The 14,723-nt window shown below is 36.6% G+C and overlaps 1 protein-coding gene across 1 annotated transcript in view; it reads left to right on the top strand.

Moving 5' to 3' along the window:
- Positions 1 to 6,176, top strand: part of LOC132926963 (T-box transcription factor TBX20-like) — a 61,787-nt gene extending 55,611 nt beyond the window's left edge. The window contains exons 5-6 of the mRNA XM_060991392.1: positions 3,703 to 3,779; positions 4,367 to 6,176. Of these exons, the coding sequence (XP_060847375.1) occupies positions 3,703 to 3,779; positions 4,367 to 5,000 (711 nt within the window). The 3' untranslated portion in view covers positions 5,001 to 6,176. The remainder of the gene's footprint in view (positions 1 to 3,702; positions 3,780 to 4,366) is intronic.
- The last annotated feature ends 8,547 nt before the right edge of the window (positions 6,177 to 14,723 follow it).

Genomic DNA, 14,723 nt, shown 5'->3' with positions numbered 1-14,723 from the left:
GGTCGCCCGGCGACGGATCCGATTTGACTGCGTGCGGGACCGCCGTCGGACCTATATCACAATAATTAAAAGCCGATAAATCGCGGTCGACCGCCGCGATCTTTGCCGTCGCAGCACGAGGACCGCGATCGATAACGAAAAGAAACGCATTATTCATATTAATATATTGTATTATAATATATGGTACCTACCCGTAATACTGTCCGCCGCCGTCATGTTATTGCACACTTTTTACCCGTACAATACGTACACCTATACGGTGGAGATGTAGAGAGATAATAATAATTTGTATAAAAAAAAAAATACATTATTATTATTATTATTACCGTTGTAATTTACGTGTGCGGCGGCGAACATGAAAAGATATTATTTTATTATAAAAAATATGTATATATATATATATATATATATGTGTACACATATAAAATAATAAAAAAAGACCGCGAGCACGGAGAGAGGGAGAGTGAGGAATTCAATACGGCCGTTTAATTCCGATTTGTTCTAATACAGTATTAATGACCTATCGATAGGTCGTTTGCCCTGTAATTTTCGTACCGACACGATAATACCGCTCGGCGTGCGCGTGCATAGACACGTTGCTATATGTGTTATATACGTACAGGTAGGTGTAGATGTATGTACCTACCTATGTGCGTTATAAATTACGGTCGCGCGGACTCTCGCGTTGCGTTCGTGCCACGAGCGACGTCTATCATCGTTGTCATAGGCGTAACCTGTGTGGGGTGTGTGTGCGATGTGCGTATATGATGAAGGAGGGAGGGAGCCCACTCAGATTTTTTTGGGTAAACGTGGTAAACGTTATCTTCATTTTTGGCATACGATTTCGAAAACTGCTCATCGCGTTATAAGTAAAACAAAACATGTTTATGACATTGTAAATAATATTGTTATTGACAATACATAATATAATCGATTTAAATATTTGGAAAACAAGTATATATACAGAATGAAAACGTCCTAGCAGAAAACATAATCTATGAAATAAAATAATATCGTGGATTTTCAAATATCATAGATAATAAACATGTTACCCAGTGGCTATATCAACACTTTAATACGATCGAAGTCTGGTTTGGCGGATGACAGAAATGATATTATAATAAGTAAATTATTACGTCTAAATGGTCTTGGACCTTGAGAGGTTTATTTTTCTAGCGTGGGTTATATTTTCGGGGAGATCCCGTTTGGACCATATTTTTACACGTTGTTGCAAAGTGTACGAACCTGTTCGGAACAATAATTTATAAACAGCATTTCCCTTTCCATTTCCCACATACCTGAGTGTCAGGATTGACAAACAGTATTTCCGATTTCCGAATCTGGTGTATTAGTATTACAGTATTACATCGGTTTAGTAGAAATTTAAAGATCGGTTTAATATACTATGGCATTGATTTTCTTATAGTAAATATGGATATTATATATAAATTAATTAATCCTTAAAAATTGTTTTTCGGAGTTCTATAATTTATTGCTATGAGACTTACAGATTTTGGTTGACGGCGGATAGGCGGACCCTTTGTCATAATATGGCACATTAATAAGATCTATTGGCACGATTATTATAAATACAATTTAAAAAAAAACCCGAAATAATTGCGAAAAAAGTTCCTTTTTAACGCTGTCAAAGCAAAAAAGTCAAGAAAACTCCAACAGTGCAGTGTATTTCATTAAAATGTCGTTGTTATAATTTAAAAACATACGCATCATCATTCAGTAGACAGGCTGCGGTGTCGAGAACATATTATTTTATATTCAGTCTCGTATTTCAGTATTTCACCCATCTTCAGTATTATTTTTAGACCGACAAATAAGACGAGAGTTATTTTCAGTGTAGGTACAAATAGAAACGTATTGTGCGCGGAACGCCGCCGTCAAAAGGATATTGCAGTAATTTACTTTTCTCTACGACATCTTTACTTCATCTACGAAGAATCGTCCGTCGACGATTTTAATAGCAATTCGATAAAACGCAATTCACACTCGTAGAAACGTTTAAATTACGAATAATAATTATAGTAAATCCGAAATCATCACGTCTTATTCGCGGGCATCCACATTGTAATCGGCCTTTTCGTATTAGGGCACGCCAATTTTAAAAAAAAAATTTTTTGTTTTAATTTAGTCGCGGAACGATATCGTTTTGTTTATAATACATTATCAGAATAGTATTATAATATAATTCAGTGTGATACATATATATATATTATTACTATTATTACAATAATATAATATATGAGCGGGGACCACCGGCTACAGCAGAGACGATGGCCGGTGAGTGGGCGAATGGGTGGGAAGAGGGGCGGTAAAAAGCGGTTTGATGACCGTCGTACGTGACGACCCTGAGACGCACCACACACACACACACATATACACATACTCATACACATGTACCATTATACATTATATTGGTGTTTTTATATATATATACACGCATTAGCGCGGTATGTGTAATACGGTTACCGGAAGTGCGAAGCCTCCCCCGCCGCGCTCGACCGGCCCGTCGAAATGCCACACCCACAGCCACGGCTCTCACGTCGTCGTCGTCGTCCGTCTACGTCGCATACATAATTAGGCCACCCTGAGCGCAGCACCGACACCTCGTCGGAAACGCTCATACGTCACCCGAGAGTGCGGTAACCGTGGTATATAAATATATATATATATGTATTATATTAATGTTGTATACGCATATATACTTATACTTGCTTATATATAATATATGCGGTTATGGGCGGCCATTATTTTTTAACCACTCTTCGTCTACAGTCTCGTCGAGTGTCGGTTGCGCGGCGGGAGGGGCAGGGTGGTCGTCGAGCCACTTATCAAAGTCTCGTTCGGGTCGGTATTTTTTTTCGCGCCGTGATAAATACACACCGCGGGTATCCTATCCTATATATTACCTATATAAATATAATATCTATATACACACAATAATATCACTATAATAACAATGCGTATGTGTACATATTATTACTATATATGTACCTACGTATAATAGTCATATAATACGTACATATAGGTATGACGGCCGTTCGTTGGAGACCTCACCGAAACAAATCGATATCCATTACGCGCGGACTCGTCGCATCTTCCCCGTGGTGACAACTACAAATAAGCGGGACAGGTAGTCGTCGGGCGAGCATAATATTATAATATATATATATATGTGTGTATTACATAATATTGTTATGTGCGCGGTAAATACACACATATATATATATATTAAGTAGGTACATACACCGCTAGACACCCGGCCGTTGTCAGGACATCCCGCGCGTATAATTTATTGTGGTATGTGGTATACCGGTATTTACCTATATATATTGCGGCCCACACGTCCGACATGTCATGGACACGTCGAGTCTCGGCAACTGTGGCAGCAATGGTTTATATACAGTGATGACGATAATGATAATTATTATACGTCATATTATTTATTCGCTCGGTCGTCCGCCCGCCACCGTTCTTACACAACGTTTAAACTAGGACTGATAGTGATTTGGTAAATACCGCGGTATTTACCGAAAATATCGTGTCTCAATGAGCTGACTAAGTTATATGAACGATTTGCTATTCGGTAGCAAACTTTTACCAATATAATAGTGTACCATCAAATTCTGCTACCGTCTATAAAATATACAATGTTATTTATTAATTTTTAATTTTCTCATTTTACAGATAACCAAGTTGAAAATCGACAGCAATCCGTTTGCCAAAGGTTTCCGGGATTCGTCGAGGCTGACCGAATTCGAAAGGTAAATCGATCTTAATGGTTACCTCGTCACTAATACGTAATATATTATTTAACTGGATATAGACAACACTTGTGAGGGACCGGAATCGTAACGTGAGGCCCCGCAAATATAATGTATATAGGAGTGAATTATTTTCCTTTGCAAAAATAGACATTGCAACACGCGTTCCCCTGCAAATCAATATAATATACATAAAAGCATTTATAATAACGTTGCGGCTCAGCATTATTCAAATTAGTATGATCCGCAGACAAAATATACGTACCTCAGTCAGTCTCATAATCACTTCCTGACAGACTTTGGTGGTTGGCAATACTCGACTGACAAATGTTGTGATATTCCACACAATTATTTTTGTTTTGAAAATACTTCTAAGAACAGTCTATAATTTGCATCCACGCGGGTTTAATACACAATAAACACATAATATTTTAGACTTTAAATGCCCTTTTTTTTCTCACTCGTCATGAATACGATATAATTAAATGGACGTCGAGTTCTAAATCTAAACACCCTAACCGGCAACCACCCACCACCCACACCAAACGGCTATTATTACCGACTTACACACGGGTCGACTGTTGCAGGGAAACGATGGAGTCGATGTTGAGCGAGCACCATATGCTCAGGACGCCGTTGTTGGACCCGGGCGGCGGTCTCAGTCAGCTGACCGCTGAAGAACGGGCTGTGCTGGCAGCCAGGTCGCAGCTCTTCTTGCGGGCGGCAGCGGCCGCGGCAGCCGTGAGCGGCCCGTACGGCCCGTTATGCGGCATATACAACGCGGCCGCGGCGGCCGGCGGCCAACACCTGTGGAACCAGTGGGCGTCGATGCAGGGCCCGGCCGGTCTCTACCAACAGTTGGCCGCGGCCGGCGGCGGCGGTCCCACGGCCATGGCGGCGGCTGCGGCCGCTGCAGCCGCCGCCGCTCACCAGCAGCAGCAGCAGCAGCACCACCACCACCATCAACAGCAGCAGCAGCAACAACAACAACAGCACCACCATCACCAACAACAACAGCAACACCACCAGAGTTTGTACCAACAACACCAAGCGGCGGCAGCGGCCGCCAACGGATTCAGGTTTTCGCCGTACTTGGTGACACCGCCACAACTGTCAGCGGTCCCGGCCGCGGTCCGGTCGCCGTCGCCGTCCTCGCCGGACACGGCCTGTTCGTCAGACCGTTCGCCTCTCGGTGGCGGCCACCGGACGACGCCGCACTAGTAACACCGGAAGCATCCTTCCCGCGTGCATGTGCGCTATAGACCGGAAACGATTCGTGTATTATATTTTTGTTTACATTTATACGATAATAATATAGTGTATCTGTAAAAATGGTAAACGGTAAAAAAAAAGTCCGAATAAACGGAAAAAGTCCGAGTAAAAAAATTGTTTAAAATAAATAGACACTTAAACTAAATGTTTTTATTCGTCAAATTATTTTTTGATTTATATTCATTCGATTTCCTTCGTTTGACCATCGGATTTTGATCGTTGTTTATTCGGATATATTTTTCCTAATATCCCGTAAGACGTCGGACCTCCGAGTGGGGTTTGCAATGTGTATAAAACAATATATATATATATATTATTATTATTGTGTACAGCGTTTTCCGTCTTTGGGTCGTCGTCCCGGATTTCCGGTATTCTACGGCCGAAACACTCGCCGGTAACGGGTCGAGTGAAGTCAATCGATCATCGCCGATGATAGATTGTGTGACCGATGGCTTTTCACAGTTGTATATATATATATGCATGGGATTATGCCGTACCGGTGCTGATGACGGAAAACGTTTAAAGTTTCTTTTTTTCTTTTTCATTTTTCATTTCCTTTTTAACGTTATCATTATTACTATTATATATATATATATGTACATCACCATGTCGATGATGGTCGATTTACCGCATGTGTGACTCGATATGTCGTTGTATTATTCGTTTTATTATTATAATTATTATTATTATTATTATTATTATTATTATATTACATATTTTCGAATGTCCGTCGCCGCCGTCGGTGTTTTAAACGATATTTAACATACCGTGATGATGTCGTGCTTGAGATAATAATATATTAATATTATTGTCGTATACGTGTCGAATCGTTCAACAATATTATTACCTACCTATATATTATACATTATTATTATTGAATATTATTATGTTATTATCATCATTATAAAAATTATTATGTTTTACTCGCACCAGCGTTTCGCGTTTCCACCGCCAGAACATTAAAATACTATGTGCTTGTGTCTGTCTATACCTATTATTATGTAAGTACGTCATATTATATAACGAAAAAACTACAATAATATTATCTGTATAATCCGTAATATATATTTTATGTAATAATATGTTTACAAATAAAGCGACGCAATTATTGTATTAATGATTAAACTATGTATTGTGCACTTACCATCATGCATGATGTATTATAATGAAAAAACATTTTGACCTCGCGGCTAAATATTTTAATATTGTTCATAGTTTTGTACTACGGCGTATGAACGTCGTGCACAGGCCGTTTTTTTTTTTATTTCCGTCGTTCCCGGGCGGTAGCGATTTGTGACAACTCCCATCACCAGACCCTAGTGCTCTGCGTGGTCCGATCATAGTCAGTCCGGTCCTAACATACAAAAACTATTGAATCATCGGTTCGGTCCGGTTCAATATTTTTCAGGAGTAATAAATCAGTCCATTCCTCAGATAAAATGCATTATTTTCAGCCCAGTTTGGTTTCAAAAAAAAAAAAAAAAAAAAAAAAAATGAGAATAGTTCAGTCCGATTCGGTTGGGTCCCAATCGCGGTTCTTAGAATCTAAATAAGTTATTGTTACGTAACACTATTGACTATAAATACTATAGATAGCTCACTTCAAAACAAAATCTGTCTAGTGTACTACAAAACGCATCATTGTTCGGTCTGGACTTATATTGACTGAACCTTACGATCCGGTCCATGAATGGTCCGAAATGTTTTAAGATCGAATCGGAAGTCCGGTCCCGGTCTACTCCATATGAATAAATTTAATAACTGGTCCGGTCCGGTGTATAAATAATACGTAGCCATGGGTTCGGTCCGAATTTGGTCTTTTGTTTAACTTTTAAGTGTGGTCTGATCCGAATTCGGACCCTTCTTAAAATCTCAAGTCCGGTCCGGTCTTTAAAATAACGGACCGTGCATAGCACTACCGGCAGACCTCCGCTAACGAACCTACAGATTTCCCGACTAACTACTATACCTATAGTGGTGAAGAAACGTTTTCCCCTTGCTAGTGTTTTCTTACTGTTTTTGGAAATTGTGTTTCTGTGACGAACACAAGATATAGAAGTGTGGATTGAAAATAAAACCGAATTATATTTTCCAAAATTTAAAAATACCAGAAATGCTGGATAATCTTCGAAAGCCACCCGAAGTTCTATATTATAATAATCGGCACGCGCAGATTGTTAAAATCGTGTGGAACAAATTCACGAGTGTGATTAAAACTTAAAGTTAATTAAATATTGTTTTGGTTTAATCACATCGTAGACAATAATTTCAAATAAATAAAACATAATATCATATTATTAATTCTAGATTTTATAATTTGGCACATAAATTATTTCAAATAGAGATGAAAAACAAAAAAAAAATATTAAACTTTTTCTATACTGAGTAGCGAGTACCTATATATTCTCCGCGGATCCGGCTCAGACCTTTTACAGTCGAATATAATATTATTTTGTGTAAGAATAATAATACTTAGCGTCGCGCGGACGTTGGCTGAACTCGACCAACTCGAGTAAATCGTCATCGTTGACTTTACCGCTTTTGGTTTTATGTCATGTGGCACTGATTGCAGTATAACCCATTAGATAGGTATTGTTCGTTTCGATTTTATTGTTATTCGATCGTGCGTCATCCGCGGCGAGACGGACACACGGAGAGACGGTGACAGCGGCGCAGTCGCAGCGATTGTGCGAGGGAAAGAGGAGAAAAATCAAATTACCGTTGGCCGCCGTTGACCATTCGCATCGGAGATTTTGCGCGTTATATACCCCTGCGGCAATATATATATATATATATATGTAGGAAACGACTGTATAATAGAATCGGACCGCATCGGCGTGCGTGTATCGGATAGATACAATTCAATTTGTGTCGGTCGGCAAATGATATTACCAATCTCATCAATAAATGCCGCCCTGCGTAATATATATATATATATATACGTGTGGCGTTACGGGTCACCACGGTAAACGAAACGTTACTGCTGCAGCGGTCAGACTTGTATAAGTCGTGTATGTGTGTGTGTGTGTGTAATCGAAGAAGATTGATAAATCATGACATAGCACGACACCGAACTTGCAGTGGCTCCAATCCGACATATTATGGTTTTAGCAAAACGTTCACTTAGTCGTGCGACAAACAACATGGAAATCAACCAAACGACTTCGAACCGCGATCTAACGAACGATAGACAACATTAAGGGGCCGCTACACCAGAATTTGTTTTCTCTGCAGTATATCTCCCATATAATATAGCAACCGTATTTCCACGATTACGACTCTCTGGTTCAGTTTAGGGCAAAAGCACCTATTATAATATATTTTATAAAGAACAGTATTTCCTGTGCACTGACCGGATAGATGTTTAATATTTAAAATTTTGAATAAATTATCAATGGTTAAAAATAATCGAAATTATTTTAAATTAAAACATACTAAAAAAAATGTAAATATTAAAAATCTATCCGATTAATGCATAGGAAATACTCTTCTGTCAGATAGACAGAGAAAACAAATGCTGGTGTAGCGGCCCCTTAAATCATGCTCTAAAACTATTTTTCATCGTTATTATTTAATTTTTTTTTTTACGGTTTTCGTCGCGTTCCTAGAGTTTTTTAAATTCAGCTTTCCGCGTAGCAGGATATTTTTCTGACGAGTTTGATGCGTAAAAATCGAATTTCAAACGATGGGTTAATTAGTTGTACGCATATTATAAATGATAAACAACTAATAAATTATGTCTGTCGGTTATTACGACCTATATTTTTCCCGGTCCTCCGGACGTCATTATAAAAGATTTCTTCCGTGTTGGGTTATGCGTTACCAAAAATATTATATTGTACACACAGCTATATAATATACACGCCGCAATTTGATTATTGATGTGATAAAAACAATATAATAATTATACTAATACCGCGCCACACGTCCGTCGCATAGAGATCGCCGAAACACCTCCTCTTTCATGAGTTAATTAAACACAATATACGAAAATATCAATAAATTAAAACGCTCGCGCCGGTATATACGCGTTTGAAAAGCCAAACTCATCTCGGCCGACGCACCGGGTTCGGCGCGGCCTGTGTATGCGATATTTACGACTTGCCTCGAGGGATCACGTCCCTATATTATAATGCATACATATATATTATACCAGGATACGTTTATGCATAACGTATGTAGTAGTTAGTAGCAATGGTAGTAGTGGTAATAGTATAGGTAACCTGCTATAAAGCTATAACCCGGTATGCACCTGTATGGTAATAGTATAATAATATTATGTATTTGGTCTACAACGATATTATAATATTATATCGCATTATATTATATATAGAGCGATTTTGTTGAAGGCAAACGCGTCCGTTTAGTCGTCGAGTAAATTAATGTTTTTGGAAATATCGGATGATTTAAAGTCATTACAATACATTACTGCGACATTCGAAGAAAAGATTTATATATTTATACGGTAGTTTTTTAATTTTAAAATCCAAAGTAGGACATTAGGTTTTTGAGAAATTAAGTATAATAAATAATAATCGATTTTTTTAAACTTTTTACTAGTCATGTGAAAAAGCCCGCCGATCTGTATTATAAATCTGGTTATCTGCAGCGTATCCTTGTCCCGTCATTTTCGACAAAATATAATCCTACTATTATTCCTTCCTTACTACAGATAGCCGAAAATATACAATAATATTGTGGCTTGATAATATTAATAACCCTTGGAATCTACCAGTTGAATGATACAAATATTATGCAGTTTATCGATAAGTTCATTTAAAAAAAGTGTCATTACATAAGTTGTATGGTCACTATAAGAACGATATAATATCATATTTATCTACATGATCTACGTAGAATGAAAAATAAATTGCCAGAAAAAATATATTTTATTTACAAAAAAATTCTATACGTATTATTATTTTAGAATAAAAGCAAATCGATAACAGTAAAAACTAATAATACAGAAAAAAAAATTAGTCACCCATTTAATCAGTATCATTCAATATAATTACATAAGTGGCCATTATTTATTTTCGGTGGTGAATTAAAATTTAAAACAAAAGTTGGATAAAACTAAGTATTTAATAACACTTATCCGTGATGTGTCCTGATAAAATTACTAAACTTTTTCGCCGTAAGAACAAAGTATAGGCAAGAACCGGCAGAAATATCTAACAACGATTGTTAAATTTACCACTACTTATTTATTTATATTTAATGACAATTTTTTTAAATAAAAAATCAACTTAAATTATTAATTTAAGTTGAGATTAATAGTATTTTTTAATTTTAAATCAATTTTATAATTCATGTATTTAAAATATTTATTAATTTACTCAGAAAAAAAATAGTTATATATATTGAGTTAAAAAATATCATTAATTTGCCCAATGTTGCGTATTAGTATTTTGCACAGTTATTCTACTAAGTGTACACTGTTTTGTCAATTATTTAACGCAGGGTTCAGAGTTAAAAATAGAAACCACATGTAGACCCCCCCCTTACCCCCAAAAAACAATTTTATTAACAACATTTTATTAAATAATTTTTTTTAGTTAACTCAGTTTCTAAACTTAGTTCCTAATAATAATAATAATAATAATAATAATAATACCAATAATACGTTATAATTAGGGCTTCGAGGTTAATTCCTTAAAAAGTATATTCATGAACTACGAAAAACAAAAAAAATAAAAATGTTTAATATAAAAATTTTAAAACTTAATTACAAAAAAATTATTTAAGTTGCAAAAGGTTAGTCCCGCGAGGTATTATATATATATATGTATTTTTATATGGTGTTTAATAAACTTTTGGCTTTTCACTTACGGTTAGTGGAAAATAGTTATACATTTGCTGATATTACTAAACATTACCTTAACATTTCAAAAAATACAAAATAAAACGTCGACCCGTTTGTTATTGGCACTCATTTTTAGCCAGGATAGCGAAGATAGCGTAAGTCATCTAAAACGAAAAAAAAAAATAATGTAAAAGTCATCGATAACATCTGGTCCTTGATATAACAGCATCTACGAGGTAGATCGTATATTGCTACATGTTTTGATGTTCCCTCGAAAACTACTTTGAACAATATTCGGAACCGCGACGACCTTTCTGCACCGTGTGCGCGCTGCAGCAGTAACCACCATCGTGCAGCAAGTACGCGCATAATACAACATTTCACGTGCGTATATTTATTGTACTTTCCAATCGATGCGGATAGGTCGTGGCGGCGGCGTGAAACTCTCGAGTAACTCGAACGCGGCACAGACTCCACGTCTACGGGTTTGTATTATATTGTACATAATAACATAATGAACCGTAATAATATTTATGTAGCATTGTTTTATGTCGTGTAAGTGAGAAAAAAAACCTCACACCGGCGGTTAGGTTACACCCGCGTTAATATAATATAGTCGATTGCTCGTTCCGCTCGGCGGCAGTCATAATATATTATATTTCGAAAACCGCGATTCTATCACGCGATAATAATATTCGAGTCGGCGATGTCGATACTATTACATGTTATATTAAACTATTATTATCATATTGTTATTGCTCAATACACGTTTCACGCGTACGTACTTCTAGATCTTGTGCCGGCAATACAATTCCGATTCTGCGCCGATAACGCGAATGTCGCGGACGTTATATAGCACATAATATAATACAACGGATTACGTGATGTCCGGTCGTCACTGTACCTATGCAAAAACGCGACGTGTCGTATTAAGACGTATTATATGTGCACCTATTATTATATTTGGTGTGACCGCGTATACACTAATAATATGGCGTACCGAAATTTACCAACGTTTATAATATTATGATATACATCATCCACTGCACACGAATCGCGTATACCGAAATCCTTTTCCTGGTGATATTTAACACGAATAATTGCGTTCAAACGTAAAAAAAACATTATTTTCATTCCATTTTACACGGACTTACAATGGAAAATTATGACTATCGGTAGATTAAAAATATTGATTTTTGTCGTAATTATGCAATATTAGAAATTAGTAAAATGAAAATGTTTAGGTTTAAATTATAAGAGTGTGCAATATAATGAGGTTAGTCTGACTTTTTGTGGTTGGCGGTCCAATTCACACTTTCATAAAAACCCTGGTGATCGCTAAAAAAAATAATATGATATTATTATTTACATTTTATTTTACCACAGACATATTATATAAATTAAAAAAAAAAAATAACAATTTATTACATTACAGAATATAATAATCCTTATTATTTTAAATTATCAGAATTTCAAGAGAAAAATTCCGTAATATTGGGAATTTTTGGTCTCGAAAAAATGGCTTCGAGGGCCGAGAGCCCTCGCATCGTGGCCGACGTTTTTATATTTTCACGTGTGGTAGATTCGTGCCTCCCCCCAGTGTGCACCAAATACAATCGTGAAACCCCCGCTTGTTTAATCTACGATAGAGGGCGGCTGCAGTTCCTTTGGCGTTGTCTAGACATTTTTCAACTCGTATAATAGGTGTATATGTACGCGATAGGTGCGGCGTTTCAGTCCGTAAATAAATCAACCGATATTGATGATAAATGATTTTAACCCTAATTCTGCGTTAAAACCCACAACGTGCCTCACTCCACCCTATATAAATACTGCAGCAGTCTCTTGACCGCGGCGCGCTCGATTATGTACACTAAAGAGGTACTCGTTTACACGCCGCCGCCACGTTCGAATGCGGACATCGCGGGACATCCGTTTAATAACACGCGCAGACTGTGACAAATCTTGTGACATCGAATACCTGTATATATAATACGCGTGTATGTAAATAATAATAATATACAACACGCCCGAGAGAGCGTAAAGGGGCCACAATGCCTAATCGTCGTCCGGCCGAAAAGCGCAGTGGGAAGTCCTGCGCGGGATTACCGTTAGGTCATCGCGGTACATACCTACCTATACCCGTGTCCGGTGTTATTACGGTAAACCGCGGGCGCGGGTACCGAATTCGACTCGTACACGGCGCAGAAGAGTTTCGAACAATGTGAACACAATATTATTATAATGGTACCGTATAGGACCGGCATCGATAGGTATACGTATATATACGCGCATAATATCGTGTATATAGTCGACGAGGAGAGTTTAGATAAATATATATATATATACCTCCCGCATATATAATACTATCACATAATATGATAATAATAATATATGTATATACAAGTTGGGGAGGAAAAGACTCCGCCGGCTCGCGGCTCCGCTGAGACGAGGATTAAGCACTATATATATATATATATTATACGGTATTATGTGACATTATCGTTCTATCGGTCCGATGTATATATAGTGTTATTTAATATATGCGCACACGTAAGTCTGCCGTCCTGAGTATGCGCAGAACATAGTTAACGCGCAGCATCTATGCTCGGACCGCTATATTTAGCCATCCTTTCATACACGATATATACCTGTATAATATTATATATATATATATTGTATAATTTATATACGCCGTTGTGGTTGAAATTTTCCAAATTATCCCAATTACGTTTATATATGTATATGTTATATGATCCGTATATACATAATATTATATACTTTAGGAGACACGACCGTTCTATTATATATATATAAAGAGTATCTAGTGCTATGTTTGTTTTATATATATATACATGTCTCCTGCTAAAACTTTACGGCTTACCCTGCTGCGGCCATTAAGCACTTGCGAACTTAATAGAAATAACGATATAATTCAACTTTTAAAACTTTGCTATGTTTAGTTGTTTAAAACAAATCGGTAATAACAGAAGATTATATTTTGTACGGAACGCTAAAACAATAAGTAGGTTTTTTTTTTCGGTTTCAAAGTTTGTCAATATAAAACACGCAGTGATAGATTTTCGTGACTCGTCGCAGCCTCTCAAATCGTAAATAGCACTTACAAAATATCAACTACAAAAATAAGTCATTCCGACGGAAAATAAATACCATGAGATTACTCCGTATTTTATATTTACACTCAAAATTGCGTTATGCGTGATGGTACCTGACGATGGCAACTCGTTTCGACTAGATCGCCTCTTGTCTGCAGTGCAGACCAATAACTATATATGTATTATTATTATAAATTATAATCGTCTGTTTGAAAAGCCACAACGATAAATTATTATGTATAATATGACAAACAGTTTTGCTATGCGACCGCTTATCAAAGTAGATATTAATTATTTGGAACTCAATATTATATTATGGGTGTAAACTGTAAATTATATATAATATTGTTACATTTGTATTGATTCGATTTAACCGTTATTGATTACCTATTATAATTTTTAAGGAATCCAATAATACATATACAAGTTTATATATATATATTTTTTTTTTTAATAAAATCTTCGTATTTTTATTGCCGTCAAAACAATTCTATTGTTTGAAAGACCGCCAACTTTTTTTCAACAAATATCAATGGCCATACCTTCCCACCAAATTAAATTGATCTATACATCAGCTTTTAGGACTGCGATACTCGTTTTATAGCGCTGCCCAGGGGTGGAAAAACGCCAAGTCGTTTTCTATAAATTATAGCCAATCGTAAACCGTTATTTAGGCGTGTAATGGTATTTTATTTTATTTGTCTTGCATTCAATAATAGCCAGTTTTTCATTTCCACTACTATTAGTTCG

This window comes from Rhopalosiphum padi, chromosome 3 (genome assembly GCF_020882245.1).
Source record: "Rhopalosiphum padi isolate XX-2018 chromosome 3, ASM2088224v1, whole genome shotgun sequence".
Classification (NCBI taxonomy): domain Eukaryota; kingdom Metazoa; phylum Arthropoda; class Insecta; order Hemiptera; family Aphididae; genus Rhopalosiphum; species Rhopalosiphum padi.
The sequence above is the reverse complement of the archived record's forward strand: the minus strand, read 5'-3'. Positions and strand labels throughout refer to the sequence as shown.